The 15,536-nt window shown below is 35.5% G+C and overlaps 1 protein-coding gene across 1 annotated transcript in view; it reads left to right on the forward strand.

Moving 5' to 3' along the window:
- PRKAR2B (protein kinase cAMP-dependent type II regulatory subunit beta) overlaps positions 1-9,514 on the forward strand; it is a 75,074-nt gene extending 65,560 nt beyond the window's left edge. Inside the window, exons 5-11 of the mRNA XM_086886793.1 lie at positions 1,209-1,315; positions 2,595-2,748; positions 4,031-4,132; positions 4,708-4,782; positions 5,535-5,600; positions 5,726-5,864; positions 7,306-9,514. Of these exons, the coding sequence (XP_086742919.1) occupies positions 1,209-1,315; positions 2,595-2,748; positions 4,031-4,132; positions 4,708-4,782; positions 5,535-5,600; positions 5,726-5,864; positions 7,306-7,439 (777 nt within the window). The 3' untranslated portion in view covers positions 7,440-9,514. The remainder of the gene's footprint in view (positions 1-1,208; positions 1,316-2,594; positions 2,749-4,030; positions 4,133-4,707; positions 4,783-5,534; positions 5,601-5,725; positions 5,865-7,305) is intronic.
- The last annotated feature ends 6,022 nt before the right edge of the window (positions 9,515-15,536 follow it).

Raw genomic sequence — 15,536 nt, forward strand, 5'->3', positions numbered from 1 at the left:
ATTTCAAAAAAGCTTGGATAGCATGGTACTGCTGGTATTTTTTAAATATTTCACCAAGTAAAAAATTCAGCAGCATAAGGATGGAATTCATTACAACTAATTTATCTGTCTAAAAATTGTGCGTGACTGGGAGTTACAGCAGATCTCTCTATCCTCAGAGGAAAGAAAGGGAAATCTCTGGAGAATGATTCTGAGCTATCTTGTATGGTTATTCAGGAGGACTCTGAATGACTGACTTAGACCAGTGTTCTTTGGAAAAGCAAATGCCATCCATCTTTCAGTGGCTGGAAATGCTGTGAATTGAACCATTGCAAAATACATATCTACAGACTTTTTCTATCATGGTTTTCATTCGAATCTGCTTGTTCCAGTATGATACATACTTAGTAAGTTTCAAGAAGTAGAGTATAGAATTTTAGTCATATTGCAGGATAAACCAAATATAAAATTTAAATTGTTCAGTTATCTTTTTAGGATTCTTAATCCACAATGAGCTGTATTTGGGTGTTTTAGATGTGAATAGTCAAATTTACATCAAATAAGACAAATTAAGTAACGAGTGCTTTTTTTTTTTTATTAGACAGTTGTAATTCAAATGATCACATTTTGTTAGTCTGTTAACATTTCTCTGTCAACAAAGTAGTTTTGTAGCCATGTGTAAATTCCTACTTCCCAAAGAATCCAGTATTTACTTGCTGAGCCAAAGCATTGCTGACCTTTACGGTTACATCTGGCCCAACATTCTGCAGGCATTGTATAACTTAGACTTAAAAAATCCTTCACAATCATTTTGTGAAACTAAATTCTGTAAGGAAGTTCTAAAGACAAAATCAGGTAAATACATCATTTAGAATAATGGATACAGGTTTGTTGTTTTTTTTTTCTATGGGTATAAAGTTACTCAGCTGTGAAGACTGAAATTCTGTCTTTGGATGGTCATGAGCAATTTATGTTGCAAAGAAGATCTATTTTGTCATTTGCAGTGACAAGTGGGAAGCTGTGCACTGAACACTTGAAGAGGAAAATCTAACACTGAATACTAAATAGAACTGTCTTTCTATTATTGATCCATGCATTTCTGTAGCATGAATATTTTCCACCATTAACATTTTTTATCTGCATATTGGGAAGCTGACCATTTAGTTAATTCAAAGAGTAAAATTTTAGAAGCAGGTGATAATTTCTTGTCTTTGTGTTCTTTTAAACAGGAACAGATGTCTCAGGTGTTAGATGCGATGTTTGAAAAGATGGTTGAAGGAGGGGAACATGTGATTGATCAAGGGGATGATGGTGACAACTTCTACGTCATTGACAGGTGAATTGCTGTGTCTTACTATAGCACAAAGTGCTATGCAAAAGTCCATTGAGAAAAGTCTGTATTCTGTGACCTTGTATTTAATGCTTACATTACAGCTTTTCTCTTGGTATTCAGTGACAGGACTCATAGGAATGTTTCAAAGCTGTGCCAGGAGAGGTTCAGATTTGACATTAGGAAGCATTTCTTTACCAAATAAGTGGTCAAGCACTGAAAAAGGCTTCCTAGAGGTTGATGCCCCAAGCCTGTCAGTATTTAAGGGGCATTGGGACAATTATTTTAATAAAATTCTTCCAGTTTTTGGCAGCCCTGAAATGGTCAAGTAGGTGAATGAAACGATTGTTTTAGGTCCCTTCTAACTGAAATATTAAATCAGATGATCATAAAAGCATGTCCAGATTCTGTGCTGGAAAGATGATACTTTTCAGCCTTGTGAGGTTACCACTTGTCATCTGGTAATGAAAAAGGCTGCAGGGACTTTACAATATCCTGTCAGCCTTGCAGTTTTTAGGTGTAGGGTATCACCTCTTTGTCCCTTATCAATGAAACAACTGCACAGATTTTTGCATTACATTCATATGATTTATCAATGCACACCATAAAAATATTCAACACAGAAGGAAATGATGGCTCAGCATCAATGGGCTTGGCAACTTCATGTTTTACAAGATATCAAATTTTACTGCATTCCCGAGGGAAAAAAAAGTTATTAAATCAACGATGGAGAGAAGAAATGCACAATATATTAGAAAAATGCATATAATGATATATGTATTTCATGATCTTACGCTTCTTTTCAGATACATTCTCTCTGTTTCCTGCATCTCTGTTGTTTCATTAGAAATTACTACTGTAAAATATTTAAAATATTAAATAACTTGTATAATTATTTCAGTGATCCTATCATAGTAATTTTTGCAAAGACTTGACATTTGTATTTAGTTTGGTTACAATGAAATTAAGAAACAGATTCTAAGTTAGATCTTAATTTTTAATAAGATCTGGTGATAAATAGATCTCTGTACATCCATTCTATCTTTAAACTGAGTTAATGTAAAAACTAATAACCCTATTCTTCCCTTTAAAGAGGGACCACTTTTATTATTTATAGAAGTCATTGAGATGACTTTACAATGGTGTTTAATACCATTTAAGCAAGCAAATGTGTTTTTCAAATGCTTTATTTTTGTGATTTATGGTATAGAAAATACAGTGAGAGGCTGCTTAGCAAAGGCCAGGGCTGGATTCTACTCATTGTATTTATATATTTTATTAACAGAGGTACATATGATATTTATGTAAAATGTGATGGTGTTGGGAGATGTGTTGGAACCTATGATAACCGAGGATGTTTTGGTGAGTTGGCCTTAATGTACAATACACCCAGAGCAGCTACAATTATAGCTACCTCTCCTGGTTCCATCTGGGGTTTGGTAAGTAGAGTACTTCTTTTAAGCTATTTTTTAAAAAGATATATTTTATATAGATTTCACTGGCATGCTATATTAGCATTAAAATATATATATATATGTAATAATATAATATAATATATAATTATATTATTATTATAATATAATATAATCATATATATATATATGATTTTAGAAAGTTTAATTCTAGAAATCCTGATAAATACCAACACAATGCTATTATTTTCCAGAATCCAGAGGTGAAAATCCGAAGTTTAATAAAACACTGATTTTAAAAAAAATAAATAAAATTTAATTGCAATTTCCCAATTTGAAAACCACTGATAATTGCATATTATTTTTTTCCCATATACCTTGATTGGAAATGCCTTTGTTTCCAGAGTAAAATTCCAATATGAGGTTATTTACTAGTGTTACACTACCTGACAGTGATCTCTGACAAGAGTAATTGAGTAATTGAGTTTACCCCGAAAGTAAGCTGAGATGGCTATCATCTTCAAGATGTACATATTGATCTAATGAGTGATTCCAGGATTGAAATGAAACATGTGGTTGTTCACCAGCTTAATCCATGTGACTTTTGGGATCGTTTAGGACACTGTAAGAATGGCTTTAAATTGAATTGTGTTGTGTTGGCCACTAAGTGCCCCCTGTGGCAGTGAAGGCTTGCAGTGCATTTTCCCTCTGCCTGTCTCCAGGGCACAGCCACACAAAGTTAAGAGAAGAAAACACCATATGTGTAGTTTTTCCATCTGTCTGGTTCACTTTCACAGTCAAATCCTAAGGAATGTCCATCGGGCTGTTTAGGGCAGCAGTGAGCCTTGTTCTACTGGAACAGCAGTAAGTGGACTGTGACCTAAGACCCAGACTCATGTATTTTGGTTTCTACAAAACCCTAGAAGCCTCTCTGAGTACATATCAATTTGTATGGGACCTCAGGGTATTGAATAAACTTTGTAAATGAAACATTTAAATACTGAGGATCTCTTAAATCTCCTAAATTACCCACTGTGTGTTTACTGCTGTAAACTCTACCCTCTGTACATGAGCTTGGTATGTACCCTGCAGGGATTTTGATAGCGATTTTCAGGTTAACTTTAGGAACTCCTGATTGACCTCTAGAGGAATCTTTCTCAAATGACAGTAGGGAGAGAAAAGCCAGCTCGGTTGACAGCTACACTGAGTGACTAAAACTTGGTGATTTGATAACATACAGCCAGTTCTAAAGTATTTTCTAGCACATATTTTCAGTTAATAAACTCTCTTTCTCTCTTTGTGTTTACAGGATAGGGTAACATTCCGAAGAATCATTGTAAAAAACAATGCCAAAAAGAGAAGAATGTATGAAAGTTTTATTGAGTCATTGCCATTCCTTAAATCTTTAGAAGTAAGATTTCTATTGCATTATTTTAATGGCTGTGTTGGAGGTATCTGATAAGATTCTGCTCTTGAGGACTTTTAATTTGGCATTCAAAGTGTCTCCACAATAGAAGTTTGCATACTTTTGTTTCAGAGAAAAACTACATTTTCGGTTTTTTTAAATTTGGAATAAATTATTATTATTCATATTTTAAAGCATAAATTAACTTCACTTTCAGTTTCCCAAAGCTTAGTTTTACTAGATAATAGCCAACAAAATTAAACAATGACTCAGGGAATTGAAAATTATTTTCATCTATCAGCTATATTTTTACATATATTTTTACATATGTGCTTTTCTGAGCATAATTTTTGAAGGCTTCTAACAAAAATGGAAGCTTATCAGAATAGCTGTTAAAACTGTAATATACCCTCTGGAACACTATTCAGCATTTCTTTTTTTAATGGTAATCAAACCAGAAAAATAAAGATACACTATGCTGTGCAAAGATTCACAAAAAGAAATATCAAAGGGCTTTCTAAATATATACTATCATAATGTTAACCAAATATTTCTTACTTTTTTTTTTTTTTTAAATTAAGGTATCTGAGCGTTTAAAAGTGGTTGATGTGATTGGTACCAAAGTGTACAAAGATGGAGAACAAATCATTGCTCAGGTACAGTTTCTTCCCAGTTTTAGTTTTTCTTTCATAATAGATAACACTAATCATGTTATTTATAGACAATGCATGCTTTTAAACCTTATTTTTCTTTCTCATATATAAAAAAAAATAAATCTATGAATCTTAAATGTAAGAGGTGGTTATTTTGTTGCAAAAGTTCACTTTTCACTTATGATACTTTCAAGACCAACCCTCTTTGTTGGTATAAATAAAAAAGTCAAAATTTTTAGTATACTTAGAAATTCAAACTTTATAAATGCACTTCCAAGGAGGAGCACTGAGGACTCAAGTTAAAATACGGTCAACTTTTCAAGAAGATAGACGTATATTCTTTGTGATAGGCAACTGTGATGGTCTTGCTGCAGGACAATTAGTGGTTTTCACATAGCCCCTGGAGGCTTTTTATACTGGAAACTTGCTAAGAGAAATAATTTGGGAGGAACACAGCAGGGGATAAATGGTAGTAAGGATCCTAAAAATCTTCCACAACGTTGGTTTTCTCTGCTTTTCGTGTAAGTCACAGTCAGCTATGTCTTTTCATGAAAAGGCCTTGCTGTCAGTTCTGTATAGATATTTTGAAGGTTATGTGTCTAGAGTATGGTTTTCAAATTAAAAGTGATTTATTTTGCAGCAGGTATCAAAAGAAGGAGCTTCAAGGCACTGGTTACAAATATTTTGGTGTTACCATGAAACTAAAAGGGAAATGTTACACTTTTTTTACTCACTTTATTTTTTTTCTTGCGCAGGGTGACTTGGCTGATTCTTTCTTTATTGTGGAATCTGGAGAAGTAAGGATTATAATGACAAGGAAGGTAAACATCCCTAAAACAACAACTTTTTTTTTTTTTACCATTGTCACTAACTTCGCTTATGAAATCCTGACTTTGGCAAATCTTTCCTCTAATACTTTATCTTTCTTTTTTACATGGTATTTCAGGGTAAACAAGATCTAGAAGAGAATGGAGCAGTAGAAATAGCTCGATGCTCAAGAGGACAATATTTTGGAGAACTTGCTCTTGTAACTAACAAACCCCGAGCTGCTTCTGCATTTGCTCTTGGCACTGTCAAATGTTTAGGTATTAGTCAATACTATTTTATATCTAACATAAAGTATATGTAATCTATTTGGTTGGTTTTACTGTGACTCTGTCTTTCTCCAGAATATAAGATTTAAGGCTGTTTCAGTAATCACCTAGTATTGTGCATTACTATTTACGTTATTTATCTGCAAAAATTACTTACAATTGATAAATACTATTACACACATTTTCTCCAACATTTCTGTTATTGTATGGAAGTAAAAATTGTTTTAGGCCAGTACAGAGTATTACTGCAAAATGCTTAGAGCTATCAGATAAATGTCTAATACTCTGCAGAAAGGCGAGGTGTTTCTTCTCTCAGTAGACTGACTCATCTAAGAAATAATTCTGTTAAAAATTCTGTGCCTTTTTATCCCCATGACTTAAGCTTTTAACAAATTCTTTTGTCTTCACTAGCTGTTAATTTAGTCATCCCATCACATTGTAGTCTCAGGCACAGGAAGAGTGAAGACTGTAGGAGTTGTGCTCATAGACAACCCTTCACATCCATTGCTTTTCGTGGTCTGATGTTTAGCTCCTAATTACAGGAAAACTGTAAACTGCAAAGATAGATTTGGCATTCCTGCATAACCATTTGATGATGAAGTCAGTAACCAAAAAGTTTCTCTATTTTTTATAATTCCAAACTCGAAACACACAGAGATGATCAGGCAGTAGAGATCAAAGATACGGCAGATGAGAAAGAATAAGAGGCAGTGGTGAGGAAGAGTGTTATTATCCATTTTTGGCTGAATAACAAGCACTCTGGCACTTCCCAAACAAAAGAGATCTTGAAAATTTCTCGAGACACGATATTAATGGCCAGCAAGTTGGGAGTATATGGAGTTTCCTTCCTGGCCTATTGGCTGGAACTATAGAAGATCACATTATGTGATCAGGTAAAGAAAACACTCTGATTGGCTGTGCACTGACATTGCATCTTCTGAATTATTGTCTTCAACTTCTTGCACATTTGCTGGGAAAATAAGTATTCATTACCATTTCCACTTTGGGTGGAAGCAAGTAAAAAGAGCAATGAAATAGGCTGTTAGAGCCCAAATACAGCCAACAACTTCACTTAAGGTTTTTGGCTTTTTGAAATCTCATGGGTCTTAAAACTTTATTTTTGTGGAGAAATCCAGGCCCCTTCAGACTTCTTCACAAACTCTTGGGTAACATATAACTTACTGTGAAAATATTTTCAAAATAAGGAACAGAGAAAGTTCAAGTTTATTTATAAAGTTTCAAGACAGCAGTGTGTTGGTTGATCTTGGTTTTGCTAAGGTAAGTGGTTCCCTCCTGTGCGAAGAACGTACATGCCTCAATAGTATCTGTTGCCATTTAAAATCTTACACTAGAATATCATAACTGCCAGGATTTGTGTCTGTTATTGATGAGCACATAATATTCTTTCTCTTTCTCTCCCTTTTTATCTTAGTTATGGATGTGCAGGCATTTGAAAGGCTTTTGGGACCTTGTATGGAAATTCTGAAAAGGAACATTGCAAACTATGAAGAGCAGCTCGTTGCTCTTTTTGGAACAAACATGGACATTGCTGACACCAGTGCATGAACTAAACATTGGAGCAACAAGATCTGTTATGAGAATATAGCACAGTAGTGGTTAGTCCACTGAGAAATTGTCTCTCTTCCTATAGATGCCAAGCATTTTCTGTGATTTTAAGAATGGGATTGGGGTTTTTTGGTTTGGTTTGTTCTTGGTTGGGTGGTTCTTTCGTTTTTGTTTGTTTTGTTGGTTTTTTTTTTTAAATATGACAGTGGAAATACTAGTTAAGAAAATAGCAATTCAATGAATTGAGGGCTTGATTTTTAAAAGTGCTCAGAATTGATGGTTCCATTTGGTACAAAGACATCCTGTAGTAGCACAGTACTTTGAAAATCAAGTCCTTGAACACAGCATTTCCTTAAAGAATAGATTTTTAAAGAAACCCACATGTGATGAACTTGTTAAACCAGCTTCTGTTCTTCAAAAAGGTTACAACTTTTCTGGAAAGACTGTTAGTTTGAATGTGATATGTTGAAAGTATTAGTGCACACAAAGTGTTTATATGTATTAATACAGAAGATATACAGTAGATATTACTTTTTGACTATTACAGTTGTCATAATTTTATGTTGCATTTATCACAGATGTAGTGAATCACAAGATTAATCATAAGATAAAGCATGACAATGCGTTTTGTGTAACGCTCATGACCCAAATCTGGTTTTTAACATTTCGTAATTTGTTTTAAAGTCCTCTTTGTTTAATATGTCATGTTTCAGCACGACATTGTAATATCTTATGCAATTTAGAGGACTTGTATATTTTTGCAATAAACTGCATTTTTTATTAGTTACATGAATTCTGTACATGAGTGAGGACAGCTGACAAATTTACCTTAATGCTTTCAAAGCAAAGGCATGGGTCATTGTCATGTTCTACCTAATCATACATAACCTATATTGTTTTCCTTCTCCCTTGTTTTATATTTATGCATTTTGTCTTCTCTATTTATGCTTGTTCTCTAGTAAATTTTTTTTTTAGATATCACCTTTTTTACTGTTAAATCTGTTTCAAGTGAAATGATCTCTGTATATCTCTCTTCCTGCAGTCTAATCTTAGCTATCAAAGATCTGAGTCAATTACTGAAGTGATTGATATCAAAAGCCATGCTAAACTAAGCTTGTCCTTGAAAATCCTTAACAGGAAGTGCAAAAGTATTTTTAATTTGAAAGATCAGTACTTCCAAAGCTTTGCACACATCTGTCGTCATTAAAGCTAACATGTCTTGCTTTCAAAAACCTGTAGGTCATCATGAAATAATGTGTTCAGCCATAATAGCATGGGATACCTTCTGGGACTGAGGAGAGAGAATATCATCTTAATTATGAGCACAGGGCTCATTGCTTACAAGGGTCTGTGACTGGAAATTTCAGGCACAGTCCAATTTCAATCCTGCTTACTGACCTGTCTCTTGATGTTCATGGACAGCCAGTGCGCGTACTGGCGATGGGCAACTCTGCCAAAATGACACTGCAAGAGTTGTAGGAAGGCTGCTTGTGCCCTGATTCAAACACCTGAATTATAACATCTTTCCTTCTTAGATACTGACTTTTCTAATGCCATATATTTGTGTATGTAGATGTAATCATTATGCTACAGTTAGTGATATGTTCTGACAATTAATATAATCATACATGTATATGAAATTATGATTATATTATATAACAATATATAATTTATATCATATAATATGGTATAAATTATAAATCAGATTCCTAACAAAATACAATCTGAACAAAATTTACAAATGTATTTTTTTTTACCTAGAAACCTGGTATGAATAATTGCACATATGATAACTTGCCTTTGTACTTTTGATTTATGGGAAAAAGAGAAGCCCGTTATACTAGAAGGAAATATCAGGTGACCAAAATCTACACTCTTGTCATTCTGTATGCTTAATCTCTAAAAGCTACCTATATTTTGCACTGGCTTAATGTGATTAAGAAAAATGCTAGAAATTACTTGTATGGCAGTAAACTACAATCAAGGCCATAAATGCCAGTCATGATATTTTCAATATTGTTGGTTATATTTAAAGTTTCCTTACAATAAACAACACTTTTATATATAAAAATCTACATTTATTGATATTGTTGTTGTCTTTTAATTCTATTACCATAAAGTTACAAGTGACCTATTTATGTTCATTTTTAAAAAAAAAAATCATAATTCTTAACACTTTCATGCTGATTTTCATAAATGGCATTATGTGGATGCTCTGTCTACTCAGAACAGACAACACGTTGATGCAGTAATTGTCATAATTACTTTATTTAATGATTTGCTTGTAGTTTATAGCTGGGAAAAAGCTGTGGAGTAACAAATTTAGGATAATCAGAGACTGGGTTTTCTGAGTCCCAAAATACAGTTTCATGTTGCAGTAGTTTTACTGTGTTGCTGTTGAGCACTGAATGATTTCTGGAATTTTCTTTGTTGATAAGTTCAGGGGGGCTGAACCAACAGTAACATGTTATCACTCTTCAAATTTCATCCAAATCATTATATCCTTCCTCTTTTTCCTGGTTCTCTTCATATGTACACTTCAAACATGCTAGGCTTCATGTCATAAATGTGGTGAGTGTTAATCCTAAGAATGAAATCATATCAAGTTACTGATTTTTTTTTACAGATCTTTCAATAAAAAGTAGACAATGCTGATAATTTTAAACAACACAGTGTCAGGTTTACCTTATTAGATTGTGTCCGTTCTTAAGCTTCCTGATGCTTTTGTTATTAAAGATTTTTATTGAGTTTTTTTAAAATATGCCCCAGTTAAGAGTGAAGAGAGAAAATCCTTAAAGAAATCCTGTGTAAGAGACATTCATGGGTTCATATGTTTTACTAACCAGAAGAGAATCCACAATGACAGCAAATGTTTTTTATAAATGCCTTAACCATGGGGAAAACAATCTGATTGTAGCCCCGAAGCTGATCACGAGACACAAACCCTGAGGTGAGCAAGATTTCCTTGATTGTACTTTTTTAAATGTCAAATGACACTGTGTTTCATGAGATTTAATTTAAATTTGTCTGAAATAAACATTTCTGAAATCATTCCCTTCTGGATTTCCTGTTTAAGGTCCAGAAGTGACCAACTGTGGAAGTCATGAGGCAAACCTCAGAAGAGTATTGTGAAACCATATACAGCTTAAATCGCTATTACTCCATCTTCTTCCCTCATGTTGTCTTTTCTATTCAGTGAAGACTATTCTGCTCCTTGCTGGAATGGTGGGTTTAGTTTGGGGTTGTTTTGTTGTTTTGGTTTTGTTTTGCTTGAAATGTTTGTTGCTTTAAGCTTTCCATAAGGTGACTCTGTGACAGTTGTCATGATTGTGCTATTCTGTAATCCATGGCACACTTGCTATGACAAGCATTATTGTTTATTCGATATCAAGAGTTCCCGCATGTGCAAAACCAGTATCTTCTGGTTATCCTCCTGACAATTTTTAGCTTCTTTTTTTCAGATGCTTGCTGCATCTGATAGTGTTAGCTGAACAAGGTGCTTTGCTGGAAGTCAATTTACCACAGCACAGACATTCTTACATGTTCTTGCTAAAGTTTTTATGTTCATTCAAAGCTCTTTTTATCCAATCATACATCTGATAATTATAGGTGTGTATTTTTTATTTTTTTATTTTTTCAGTTTCTAAGATACTTTCCTGTGTCTGTAGTTCTCAGATACTACTCCAGGGAGGAACTGTATGCTGAGTCTGTACAGATTTGTCCTGTTGTCTGTCCCACAAAATTTAGGATCATATTCAAATCGTTCTAAGAGTTGTATTTCCTTTAGATATATACCAAGGCTGTTTCCAAGTTCTTAATCCACTTTTTGGCTCAGAGAGATGCTTATCAGGCTGGACACTCTCACTTCATGAACTGAAAGGAAGCTGAATAATCTTAATAGAGTATGAAAAGCCCAAAGAAAATTAGATTTTAACATTGTCTCTTCACACCATTTCTCTCCCTCTAAATGATCTTTCTCCTGGCAGCCAGGTGAAGAGCCAGTGGCAGAAGGGGGATATAAGGCAAGTGGAGGGACTGGTTGGGTCTGTGCTGGGACACACTAGTCTAGTTGGCGGGGCAGCCACTTTCCCCTCCTCATCCCCTTTGTCCCACCTCTGCCCCTTCTCTGATGGCAAATCAAAATGAGCTGGAGTGCAGTTCTGGCATTGCCGTGGCTGTGTGCGTACAGTGGGTGGGGTTGTGTTTCTTCCAGAGAACTGGTAGAGGCCTCTGTGTGTATGGCAGAACAGGGGAAAGACAAAGACCAAACTATTACATAAATGAAGCTGTCCAATCAAGACCATATAAAAACTCTTGACATTAGATCATTGGGACACTATCTGCTGACTCAACCTTTTCTTACTGAGGTAAATTAGGACGGCCTAAAAATGACATAATTCATGATATGAATACTTTGTCATGTCTTCTTTGAAGGTATTGAATTATTTCAGCTGAGCATCTGTGAAGTTTTGGGAGAGGATAATGTTCTGTGCACGTCTCTGTGGATGAATAATTTCCTGACATCCAAGTGACCCTTTAGGACCTGCTCCCTCACATGTCTGAAGATGCTGGCAACTCAGTTCTGATAAATGTCTTATGTAGAAAAACCCATCCAACTTAGAAGCTCTTTGTTCTTTTTCTCTTTGTTGCTTTTTCCTTGTGGGGTCAGGTGGTGTTCCTATCCTAAGCAACCTTAGCCAGACTGTACCACTGGTTTTTGGCTGCATCTGTATGGCTCTATCTATCATTGGAAATTTTATGTGCCTGAGACTATTTGCTAGTACTGAGGCAATGAATGACCAACATTCATACTGTTTTCCAGTATTTCTCTGGGCTCATTTGTAAGGTGTCTAGGAAGATTTATTTTTGGCTTTCCATATGGGGTGGCCATATACAGATGGCCAACTGAGAACAGTCCTTGGCCTATGGTCGTTCCCAAACTGTATCTGAAAATTACTAGCTATTGGCCTGTGCAAAAGCTGTACAAGGGCTATTCTAAAATTAATCATATACAGTACAGATGATTGAATTCCAATGCCCAGAAACGCTCACTGGCATTTTGATTTACCAACCACCATAGAGGAGAACTACAGTTTTTCTGTAATCTCTTCTTGACTTGTTTTTTTGCAAGCTTGGAGCTGGGATGGAGGAGTTTTTAAATTTATCACTCTTATGATTTGTTTTGTGATATGTGAAGCCTTTGTTTTTTTTCCTAATACTATTGTAAATTTTAGTCTTGCTCTATCTTTATAGATAAAAAAAGTTTAGCTGAAAATGGAATCTGTGCCATAATGACAGGAAATAAATTTCTCATTGATTTCTGACCTGTCTTGGAAGGGAAAAAGAAATAATCCCTGCCCTGTTATTTATTCTATTTCTCCCCAGTTTGAGTCATTGTAAGAGGCAAGTGAAATTTCTCTTCTAGAACTCAAGAGAAAACAACTTTCCTGGGAGCAACAAGTTTTCTTTTCCTTTGCTCTTCATTCCCAAGAGCATCTTCTGTGAGGAGATTGAGGACATGAAGTGGAGGAACAAGGACAGAGCCATCCACCACTGCAGCTAGTCACAAATGGCCTTTGGAAGAGGGAATGAGTACAAACAGCTTTAGGAGATACAAGTCATTGTGTGAGGAGACAACTTGGTTGAGAGGCAGAATGGCTGCAGAACAGAGGCTGCCATGTTGGGTAGGAGTAGAAGCTCTGGTGAGCGGGGTTCTTCTGATGTTTGGGGGACTATTTAGTTAATTACTGAAGGTGGATGTATACATGCTGATGTGGAAGCTCCTGTAGCAGGATTAAAATAATGTGCTGTATTTCAGAGATCAGTAACAGCTGTGTTACAAGGACAGGATTGACTTGGGACAGAAGGGATTAAAAGTGGAGATAGGCACAAACCCAATATATAATATATATTTTACTAATGCAGCTTTGACTGAAATATTACTAATTTAAAAAATCTGCTTTGTGGCTTCTTAACTTTGTGCCTGGCAATTTTAAGAGGTAAATAGCTAGGATGCAAATTAATCAGTATTTTTTAATTGTAGTCTCTCCTGTTTAATTTTTTGCTTCTTGGTAGCCACCTGTAATGTGATAATAACACAAGACTAACACTTCCCAATCCCCCACCTTATTTTCTACCTCTTAAAACAGCAGAAGCAACTGAATCAGCAAAGCTACCAAGAATGCCTCTGTTACACAGTATTGATTCATTCTCTGGGCACCCATTCATTTGGGCATGGAGTAAGGCGAGGTAGGGTGTGTGGAGGGGGAGTAATGATTTTAATTAGAGACCAGGCATTCAGAGCAAGACATAATCTTCATTCTGAAATTTAGATGATACATACTTGCCTTGAGCCAATGGGGTTAGCGAGTAAGCTTTGCTAGTTTTGTGTGTCTGGCTGTCACCTACTGCATGGACTACCCGTCCCTTTACTAATTTTCCCTTACATCTTCACTGGGTAAATGTTAACTTCCTGTATGCAAAGGAGAGGTAGATTTGAAAATAAGAAAGCTGTTACATGTCTCTTTTTAGAATTTCAAAACAGTTCAGACATTAATCTTTACAAGATTTTAATCTCAGACCTAGGTAGGATTCGTATTTTTGTGCTTTCTGAGTATGTCATAGATCCCAGTGTGATATTGAGGCTCTTGTTCAGCAATTGTATTTACTTGTCTAGACCTGTGTCTGGAATCTGGGCCAGTGGAACTCAGAGGACTGGGCTTCATATCTAACACTCATGCATGAAGCTTTTGTAGAGAACTGTGAATCTTCACAGTAAACAGCTACAAAGTTATTTTTTTTTGGGTCCAAAAAGTTCATAGCACGGTGGAAATGAGCTCCATAAGAAGATTCAAATCCTTTAGGCCAACAGACTTCTTCTGAAGAAAGATGGGATTTGAGACAGGATTTTGTATCTTCTGTAGCTGCTTGATCCAGCCTCTGCCATTTATTTCCATCTTCCACACTGGCAGAGGGAGCTTTCAGAAGAGCATATCGTGAGTTTTACCTTTTAAGTGCTACACCACAGGCATGGAAGGCAGTTTGCAGAGTGGAGACATCTGCATGCCCAGGTCTTCTGCCCTGCCTCCATCTGGCAGTGCAGGGTCTGTGCTGAAACTCTTTAAAAGCCCAAGAAGCTTAGATGTCTCTCCAAAGAGCCTAAAGGCTGTTTAGATGTGCAAGGGAGATCAAAAGAGGAAGAAACACAGCCTTAAAATTAATTTTATTGTGGACTGGTGTAAAAAAGATGGTTCCTAGCTTACCAGTTTTCTATTTATTAAAAGAATGTAATTTAGAGAGTGGATGCCATGAAAGCTTTCTCATATAAAGCTGTATCAGTTATTTAGAAAATGCCTGAATTGTAAATATAGGGAAAATGTGAGTTTGTGGGATGTGGGGTAGACAGCTGATATTATAATAAGGTGTCTAGTCACTCAGTATTTGAATCTCAGTATTACTTTTAAGATTATTTTCCTCAAGGTACTTATTTAAATAATATTTTCAAATTGGGAAAATTATCTGTAAAGGTCATAAAGCACATGTTTGTTTGGTCATTAAGCACAGAATATTTTGAGTTAAATTCTGCAGGATTGGCTTTTTTATATTTTAAAGCTAAGCTTGCCTACAGGAATAGTTTCCAGTTCACACTGTGGAAGATACTGGGTGTTTTTCAGAGTAACATCTGTCTTCAAACAGTGCCAACAGATGGCAATGACTTTACTAACAGGCAAAGTATTACTCTGTGGAAAAGGCAAATCTCAAACTGATGTGCCAGTGACATCTGCAGACTTAAGTGTGGTGTGATGCCAAATACAATTATGATAGAATTTTCTTTTTGGCTTTTTAATTGTGTTACCTTTGTAGGCCTTGTAGGCCTGTGGGAACAACAACCCAGCATTCCCTCTAGTGGCCACTAACCAAACAGGGAACCATTTCTGTTTAACTTGTGTTAACTTCCCCCGCCCTTATTTTCATGCACAACTATGTTAGCATTCCTGAAAGACAGAACTGCTGCAGATACCAAATTACAGCAAAGGTTCTGAGACAGGATTTAAGACCCGTTCTCATTTCTGGAATGATGTTGGCAACAGGATAAGA

Source organism: Cyanistes caeruleus, chromosome 4 (genome assembly GCF_971803275.1).
Source record: "Cyanistes caeruleus chromosome 4, bCyaCae1.hap1.1, whole genome shotgun sequence".
Classification (NCBI taxonomy): domain Eukaryota; kingdom Metazoa; phylum Chordata; class Aves; order Passeriformes; family Paridae; genus Cyanistes; species Cyanistes caeruleus.